At 42.5% G+C, this 9,912-nt stretch overlaps 1 protein-coding gene across 1 annotated transcript in view; it reads right to left on the bottom strand.

Annotated features, from left to right (window-relative positions):
* Nucleotides 1-937: 937 nt before the first annotated feature.
* Nucleotides 938-9,912, bottom strand: part of BNIP3L (BCL2 interacting protein 3 like) — a 117,370-nt gene continuing 108,395 nt past the window's right edge. The window contains exon 6 of the mRNA XM_077469766.1: nt 938-1,152. Coding sequence (XP_077325892.1) covers nt 1,077-1,152 — 76 coding nt within the window. The 3' untranslated portion in view covers nt 938-1,076. The remainder of the gene's footprint in view (nt 1,153-9,912) is intronic.

The raw sequence follows: 9,912 nt of genomic DNA, 5'->3' as shown, positions 1-9,912 counted from the left end.
CTTGGAAGTGGAGGAAAATTGTCGTGACAAGGCATCAGCCCTTACATTCTTAGTACCGGGTAAGAATGAGACAATGTAATTAAAGCTCGACAAGAAAAGAGCCCATCGCGCCCTTCTGGCAGAGAGTCGCTTAGCCTCAGACAAGAATGTAAGATTCTTATGGTCAGTAAGAATAAGAACAGGCACAGTGGTACCTTCAAGGAGATGTCTCCATTCTTTCAGGGCTAAAATGATCGCCAACAGCTCTCTGTCACCAATCTCATAATTGGACTCAGCAGGTGACAATTTCTTGGAAAAGTAGCCACACGGATGCATAGCGCTCTCAGAGTTAGGACGTTGAGGCAGAAGGGCGCCAACTCCAGTCTCAGAAGCAACCTCTAGGATAAAAGGCAAAGTAGGATCAGGATGTGCCAACACAGGAGCAGAAACAAAGGCAGCCTTGAGAGTCTCAAAGGCCTTAATGGACTCTGGAGACCAACTCTGTGGGTTACCGTCCTTTCTGGTCATATCAGTCAGAGGCACTTGATCATGGCCAAAAGGCTGAGAAGCGATAATGCTGGAATGGAAAAAGATGTTAGTAGGGCAGATCACAGTCTCGTTCCATGTGGGGACTAAGCCTCTAACACAATAGCAGCAAGTAGGTGAAGCCCAATTGACGATCCTTTAAGGCCAAGCAGAGGGTACCCCATGGGGTTCAAGTGGCTTGGGCAGATCAAAATGCCTATCAATGTTCCAGCTGGGAAACAGGGACACCCCTAAAGGCTAAAGTCGATGTGACACTTGTGTCAGAAACCATGAAACAGACTGAGACAGAAGTACAATCAAATCACACTTGTTTATAAATAAAAACAAAAAGGTAAATAGGAAAAAGCATAGTCAAGCATAGCCAGAGTCCAGTAGCCAGATCGGGTAGTCAGCCAGTCCAAAGTTCATTAACCAGATCGGGTAATCAGCCAGGCCAGAAGTCAGGGATCCAAGAAGAGCAACCGCAAGCAGGATAAGAAGCCAGAAGGAATGTCAGCAAGCCAGTCTTTGAAACCAACAGCAGGAGATGGTTCCTTGTGATGTGAATGATGCTAAGGCAAAAGAAAAAGTGAGCTGGAAGGCTTTAAATAGGCAGGACAGAGGAGCATCATCGGGAACAGCTGGTAACTGTAGAAAGAGAAGAGAGCTGGAAATTAGCCGATAGCTGAGCGGTGTGGTGGAGATTTTGAAATATAATATTTATATCAAAGAGCTTAAAAGAAAGCCATTGTGAGGACCAATTAACTTACTATGCCCTGTTTGGATATATATATATGTGTAACATGTATACTAGAATATTTACTGTTCTTGGTATCTCAAACACACAAACCTGTTGGGCTGCTGTTTGTATAGTATCTAAGTTACCCTATTGTTCATAGAGATGGCCATTTCAGATATAGTGCCTCTTCCTGTGCCACAAGTCCTTGAAATGCTAATTTATGTTGTATCAAAGAGGGCTGACGGTTGTAAATCCAGAGATAATTAAACCAGTCTTATGTCGGAACTGGCAGGGTCAGAGATCAAAGGAAGTTGCTCATAAAGGCATCGGAAGTTTGATGCTTAACTGGGCTTGAAATTATAACCAATCAGAGTGTGAGCCATCCTGAACCAATCAGCATGTAGACTTGAGAATCGGCCAATTAGAGGTTGATGCAAACTCAGAGCCAATGGGTGCGTTCCATCTTCTGATTGGCCGAGAATGCATATAAAATAGGGCAAGAATTAGCTTATATCTCTCTTGAGTTCTAGACCAGGGGGAACGACCGGAAATCCATGTAACGTATCTCTCTCTCTCTCTCTCTCTCTCTCTCTCTCTCTCTCTCTCTCTCTCTTTCTTTCTTTCGTATGTCTCTTTTCTATATCAAATTATTTCTTTCTTAGGACTTATCTTGAAATATTGATATATATATTGAAAGTGTATGTCTGTTGTAACCATATGACCTAAATCATCTTGGCAGCCTAAGCAACACTGTACTTGTAACATCACTTGAGTTATATGATAAGTTCTAATTATTCTAAAGTTTCTTTTCTGTATAAATAAAGGTAATTGTTTATCTTTTCGCACTATTATCGTTCATTTTTATTCTTATGTAGACAAAGGTTTAATCACTTATTTCTTGTATCGTTAATCATTTAAGTGAGATATAAAAATAGCCATAACAAATGGTGCCCCCTGTGTGAGGAAGCTTAACGTTTGTATGTGGAGGACAAGACAAACTCCAGAAACGGTAAGAATTTGATGTCATTGTATGTCTGTCTTCCCTGTAGGACCATCAAACTAACAAGCTTCTTTTGAACATTGTTTATATTTATATAACCTTGTGTCTGTACTAATATTTTAATGAGACTGATTTTGAATAATGTGGATATATAAAATGAAATTGTACGTGCGAATAATGGTGAAATTTGGAATCTTTGAGAAAAGGATATGTGTCTCTGCCAGAAAGCAATTTCAGTTGACCCTTTGAATGAGATTAGGCCAACCGTTGTAATGGAGACACACACCGGTGGGCATAGAGCTGTGTTTCCACTTGTGCAACTCCAAAGTCTTATGATTTAGAGTGTGACTGTGCGGTGCGACTTTGGTGTGGCTTTGAATGCGACTTTGATCCAAATTTACACTCTGGGTCGGAGTCGCATCCGGGGTCGCATAGGAGTGGTGCAGGTACCTTTTCATAGTCATTGCAGCTTTGGGTCGCATTGATTGGGACTAGTGCTATTGAAATCAATGGGCTGCGACTTGTAATGCGACTTTGTGTCCAAAGTCGCATGGCCAGTTGCATGAGTGGAAACAGAGCCTAAGTCGCACGGAATGATCTTGTGTGTATAAATTGGGGCTGCAACTGATGATTGTTTTCATAATCGATTGGTTGGGCGATTATTTTTTCGATTAATTGGTTGATAGCCTTGGGGAAAGCAAGGTGTATGATTTGGTTAATATGTGGGGTCTGAAGAAAGAGGCGGTTTGTTCTTAAATATTTCTATGCAGTGGTGAATGTAAATAACCATCTATATGGTTAGGGAACAGAATGGCAGACAGAGGATGTATACTGTGTTTACTGTGTGAACTGTTTTTATTCTTCTTTCAAGAAGGATGTCATTTTGGGAGCGTTCGTTTAATTTGTTTTGACCGTTGATGGGGTCGGATCAATGTTTGTTTTCGACTACAGTGATGGGAAGATTTGGAGAGAATAGGGAACTTCTTGGTCAAAGGAATTTTTTGGCGGTGTGTGTGGTTTTCGTTCAGAAATTACGTTGATTTTAAAAACAGGATGTTAAAAACACGTTAAATTTCAAACATTCAGCGAATGTACATGGATTTTTCGTCAATGTTTTCTCGCCTGAGAGTTGATATGTGTGGCCAGCATGGAGCTTGGTGCAGGCCTATGCAGTTTGCTTTTGATCTGTTTCTGCAGTGCTTTTTGCTGTGCGTTTTTGATTTTCATTCATGCGATTTTGCTGCGATTTGCATTTTCTTTTAGCCAGTTTGTTGTAGGTCAGATTGGAGGACACGGGTTGCTGCAGGGGCATATTGCATGTTTTTCTGCAGCCTCTCCATTAAAGTGTGTTGAACCAAAAAGGCACCTTTTTGCGTTGAGGCAGGATTCCCTGACCCTTTCCAGGTATACTGCGGCTGAAGAGAGCATAGATGTGAATGTGTCTCATGGGAAGCCATGTAGGTGAACGGTGGTGCTTTTCTGCAGGAAGCACCAGAGGGACAGGGGACATGGGTGTTAGCCAGGTCTAGGACATTTGTTAACATAATGGTGTTGAGAAGGCTAGGGACGGCCCTTTGTGGTGCAGGAGGAGAAGATAGTCACTACTATAAGGGGTTAATTTTTACTGTAGAGTTGTGAAAGTGTTGTTTTTTTTGTACAATAGAGGACTCATTTTGTTTCTTTAACCCCATTAAGTTACTGGCCGATTGATCGATTTGTGAAGGTAGTGGTCAATTGATTTCATGGCCGATTGGTTGTCGATTAGTTGTTTCAGCCCTTGTATGAATCTGTCTTTTTGTAAACTGCTAACTGTGGATGGTAAGCTTTGTAATTAGACCTGTAAACATTGTAAATGCTACACTTCGTATTGAAATTAGGTGTGCCTCAGTGGATGGCCTTCTGTACTACAAGCATCAGGGTTCTGATTAATCATTGAGATAAAAGAAGTAATAGCCCTTCATTAAGCATTTCTTTTAGAATACTTCAGAAAAGTCCACGGGGGAGATTGAACTACTATAGTTGGGAAAATCTCCAGGCTAATTTTTTTGAAGGACTATAGTCAGAACAGGGAACATTCGGAGTAGTACGCTAGCAGCCCACACAGGCCGTGTACAATAATCGGAGATGCGGGGCCGGTTATAGTGATAAAGGCGCAAACCATAACCGCTCCAAAAAAATAAAGCGCCGGGTTCTCTATACGCAGAGCCAGAGGAAAAAAAAAAAAAAACTGTTCTGACAAGTAGTGAAAAAAAAAAGCAGCAATGGTGACAGGGGCAGGGCCTGTCAACCCAATTCTTGGCCAGAGATTAGCTACCTCTGGGGTAAAGACAACTTGTAAAAAGGTTGGGGGAATCAAGGTCCATCGTCCATAAAGGATGGGTAATCAAATCACTTCAAAGAGGGTGTCTAACCGTGGGTACATTCGGAGTAGTACACTAGCAGCCCACACAGGCCGTGTACAATAATCGGAGATGCGGGGCCGGTTATAGTGATAAAGGCGCAAACTATAACCGCTCTGAAGGTAAAGCGCTGGGTTCTCTGTACGCAGAGCCCAAGAAACCCTATCACGTGACCCCAAAGGAAGAGAGGATAGATAAATATGGGCCTTGGGTTATATATGCAAGATTGGGATCGTTGGACTGTAAAGAGGTATTGTAAGAAACTTAATGTACGGTAAGATCTGTACTGTGCTCATAACACTAAGATGACACGGCCATAGGACTTCAGCTGCCCAGGAGATAACAGAGCAAGGGATTTGGGTATGTCTGAATTCAGGGGGACATCCTCCACACTTAAGGTATGTACCAACAATGCTCATCCCTGGTGTTTCTGCAAGAATAAATCCCGGGAAGGTAAGAGTTTTTATTGCCCCCATACAGGCGGAGAAGGGGCGAATGAAATGGGATGGATCTCTGAAAGAATTTCAAACTTACCAAACAGATGTTATGGGTTTAACAAGAAGTACAGGTTATTATAGAAAACATGTTAATAGGTGTGATATCTAGAGGCCGTCTTTGACCTAATTGTGTGAGTGTGGGTGTGGAGTATGCAATATAGATTGTGTCCTGTGAAGTTTGTTCTCAGCCCACCCAAATGACCCCCCTTCTTTCTGACCAGGTCAGTGAGAATGTAAAGCAAACTGTATTGACATGCAAATGACCTGAGCCAAGACTTGTACTAATGAATTGAAAAGGTGCATTTACTAAATTGTGTTTGTTTTTCCAGAAAAGACAGTTCGGCGAGACGAAATGGTGCCCTGAAAAGGTTTATTACAAGTTGCAAATTTTTTTCTCTCTCACCATGGTGAATACATTTTTTTGGGGGGAATTATTGGTATACCATAAAACAAAAATCCACGTGGTATTAATATGTACTAAGTAATACATATTAATGAGTTGAGCTCAACAATTTTTTGGGTATTTTAAAAAAGTGCACTATTTTTGTAATGTAATGTGATGTATATTGGTTTCACATGCTAATGTCTTATCACAGGTATATAACCAGTTTTTTTTCAGGCGAGAAAAATTGAATGTTTTATTTTATTGGTGTTTTTATCCCTCAGATTCAATAATTGGGTTTCCTGGCTTACAGAACAAAGAATATCACCATCACCATAGACAATTTTTTTCTTTTTCCTGGTTTCAGCAACAATATCTAGTGGGTGCTTCTATTTGTTAGCCCAATCAGCTGTGTCTCGGACTACCTAAGTGTGTGTGGTATGTTCTGATCCAACATGTATGAAGCTCTGGTATGAACGAGTTTCTTTGCACCACTGATTAGCCATGTTGATACTTGTAGTTCCATGGATTTAACTGGTAAGGGTCGGCAATTAGATGTTATCTCACAAGACTTGTGTTAAAGACTGCTTCACCCCCCCAATGTTGCACTGTGCCACTGTCATTCATGGGAGTCCGGTCTAAAGAGTGTGGACAGTTTTTTTTGTATCAGTGAAGGATAACATGGTCTGATTACCACATTGATAAAGGAGGGAGAAGGTGTACCTGTTGGCAGGTGGTTTCAATTCGGGTACTCAGAACATTTCCCATACTTAGGATAAAAGAGAGGGTTAAGGGAGACTGCCTTTGGAGTTGGAGGTGGGGCACTGGGTACCTTACAACACTATGGAGCTGGAGATACTCTGGACCACATTGGGAGGTCTTGTGCTACATATCAGGGAAGGGGTTAGGAAAACCAACTTGCTCTGTCCAGCATCACTTTGCAAGGATAGGCAGGCAGGGGGTAGTTTCCAGGTTGCCTATGAGTCGTAATAAATTGGTTGATGACTCAGTTCCAGGATCGTCAAAAAAATCGAACTTGCACTGGTCGCATCCCTAATGGCAGGGATGGAACGTTGGGCAGATATTGTGGTCAATCTGGGTCCTATCCTATCAGACTCTACTGCGTTACACCCTGGAGTCCATCTTGTTCTGATGGTTTTGGAAAAGACAACAATACTGGCACAGGAGGGGATCAGGTCCAATGGAGGCCGGGGTAGTGTCCCAACTGGTCCTAAACAAAGTTAAAAATAATCGAGACCTGAGACAAGGGTATTGGTGCTGGTATTGAATGTCCAGTGATGCCCTATATGCTGCTATATGGGTTGAACTGTTCTCAGCATGGTACACTACCTCTGGAAGTCTATTGCACATCTTCCCCTGTCCTGGTAATAGATATAGCAGGGACACAAGGACGAACCCCTATTACCCCAGAGAAAAGGTTTTTATAAAAAAAAAAAAAAAACCGGACATCCCCTATTGAAACGTCCATTGGGATTCGGGAGGAGTTAAAAGTTGGGTAGTTGGGTGGCTTGGGCAACAGAATTTAGATAGTGCCAACAGTCTGTGCAGGTCCTAAATAGAAGGGCCCTGCTCAAGGGGTTTATGATCTAAGGAGAAGAGGGTGGTACAAAAAATAGCGGCTGGGAATATGGAGCTGGCTGAGGTAACATTTTAGGTGGAGGCGGGGTAGGTTTCCCGTAATAAAAGTTTTTTCAGGGATCACCTAGTGGTGCTCAGGGTAGGAGCTGACTGGACATATGGGGATGGTGGAGTTCCAGAGGTTCTGGAGCGATCTTGATGTTGAGCATGGGAGGAGGTAACAAGAGAGCTGGAAATCAGGATTTCTTAGGAGTGAAGTGGACGATTTGGATGAGCTCACAATCAAGAGAGGTTAATTTAAATATCTCCAACTAAGGTTTCTTAATGGGAAAAGTTTATTAGGGCCACAGCTTTTAGTAAACTCCACCCTGTTGCTGTCCTAATGTGGGTAGCTATTAAGAGACCGATGTAGAGTATTGTGCGCATTTAAAAGAGGACCCTTGAACTATATTTTTTCTCTTTTTGTTATTTTGGGAAAAAGCCTCTAAGAAAATTTGAGCAACAAAGTGCAGTCGGGTTGACTAAATTCTAAAAGTTTTTTGGCAACCATTGTTTTATTTTCTTCTTTTTTTAAATATTTTTTGTACCCGACTTGTAAGTTTTTAGTGACAGTGATCCGGTTCACCTGTTGATCACTAATATGGGAGAGGAGTTACTTCTTTTTATTCTTTTGTTCCTCTTTATTTTAAATTTTTTGCCAAGTTGCTGCGGTAACAGCGGCAATGTATCATTTTTCAGGGCACTTTGTAATAATTTTTCAGGACAGTTATATATTGTTCGTTTGTTTTTTTATGAATGCAGATTCAATGTTCTTTGACATCTGGGTTAAAGTAGCATTAAACCTGTATGTGTTTTTTTTATTCTTTTTTCTTTTATTTTTTTCCTCTTCTTTCTTGTTCCTACTTTCTTTATTTCATATTCTTATCTTTAATTACTTTCAGTGATGGTACCAGTCAATTAGCTGATAATGTTCTTCTATATCTTTAAAAGTAAATGTATTAGTCTTCTGGAACTCTTGTTTGAATAGCAGAGATGAGCTGTGAATTGGAAGGCTTTACCATTTCTGCCTTACTTAAAGCGTGATTCCACCCTAAAGTGGAACCTCCGCTGATCGGAACCCCCCCCCCTCCGGTGTCACAATTGACACCTTTCAGGGGGGAGGGGGTGGAGATACCTGTCAAAGACAGGTATTTTCACCCACTTCCGGGCATAGACTCCCGTGGGAGTCTACGCCATTTCCTGCCCTGCCGCTCTGTCTGCTGGGACACACACGGGTCCCAGTGCCAGCGCGGAGATTTCCTATTGCGCGGCGCGGCTCGCGCATGCGCAGTAGGGAACCGGGAAGTGAAGCCGATTTGCTTCACTTCCTGATTCCCTCACCTAGAATGGCGGCAGCAGCCGCCGAGGCCCGAGCGGTCGATCGGCCTCGGCTGCCGGCATCGCTGGAACCCGGGACAGGTGAGTGTCCATTTATTAAAAGTCAGCAGCTGTAGTATTTATAGCTGCTGGCTTTTAATATTTTTTTTTGGCAGAATCCCTCTTTAATGTAATTCTACTTCCTGCTTTAACCTGAAGCCCTGCGAGCAGGTGTGGTGAACCCAGGGACCTGTCAATAACAGGCAGTGTTGACTATCCCTACCATCAAGGGCCATGGATGATACTGGCTGTTGCTTGGACTCTGTTCCCTGTGGGGAGCCCACTATACTCGTCCACATTGCACCCCTTATAAGTATTAAGTCTCAATGGCCAACCCGCTTCTCCTGTCTGGCATTCCTCCACTATCTGTACACTGACATTCTACCTTTTTTTGTTGTTTTTTTGCATTCATGCACGACTGTCCGGAGGCTCGCCCAACCACCACCGGAAGACAACCTTGAGACAAGTCATCTCTTGAGACAAATGTGCAACAAATAGGACTCTCCTGAACTGCCCTTCACCATGCTGAAAAGTGCTGTCTCGTGGTCCGATCCAATTGGAGAAACTGTTACAGGACCAGATATGTCAGGATCCCGCTCTCAATGTTGGAGTTCCGCTCTTCCAAGGCAGAGGGGCGATGAAACATTGCAGTACAGACACTCATGGTTTGGATGTGAAGTCTCAAGGGCACCAGGATTTCTTTTGGCTGTTTCAAGCCTACATGGAGGAGTTCCGGCGTGTTCAAGAAAGAAAGAGGAGGCCGTGGTGGTGGGGAAGGATTGGGGCTTCTGGGCTGTTGTGGATGGGTACAAAATCACTGAAGGAGGATATCATTTCAAGAATGAACTTCAGGGGGAACTGTGGGGGCGATTTTGAAATATAATATTTATATCAAAGAGCTTAAAAGAAAGCCATTGTGAGGACCAATTAACTTACTATGCCCTGTTTTGGATATATATATATATGTGTAACATGTATACTAGAATATTTACTGTTCTTGGTATCTCAAACACACAAACCTGTTGGTCTGCTGTTTGTATAGTATCTAAGTTACCCTATTGTTCATAGAGATGGCCATTTCAGATATAGTGCCTCTTCCTGTGCCACAAGTCCTTGAAATGCTAATTTATGTTGTATCAAAGAGGGCTGACGGTTGTAAATCCAGAGATAATTAAACCGGTCTTATGTCGGAACTGGCAGGGTCAGAGATCAAAGGAAGTTGCTCATAAAGGCATCGGAAGTTTGATGCTTAACTGGGCTTGAAATTATAACCAATCAGAGTGTGAGCCATCCTGAACCAATCAGCATGTAGACTTGAGAATCGGCCAATCAGAGGTTGATGCAAACTCAGAGCCAATGGGTGCGTTCCATCTTCT

The sequence above is a fragment of the Lithobates pipiens genome, unplaced genomic scaffold, assembly GCF_037356315.1.
Source record: "Lithobates pipiens isolate NorthernLeopardFrog02 unplaced genomic scaffold, aLitPip1_a1.2 Scaffold_8, whole genome shotgun sequence".
Lineage (NCBI taxonomy): Eukaryota > Metazoa > Chordata > Amphibia > Anura > Ranidae > Lithobates > Lithobates pipiens.
The sequence above is the reverse complement of the archived record's forward strand: the minus strand, read 5'-3'. Positions and strand labels throughout refer to the sequence as shown.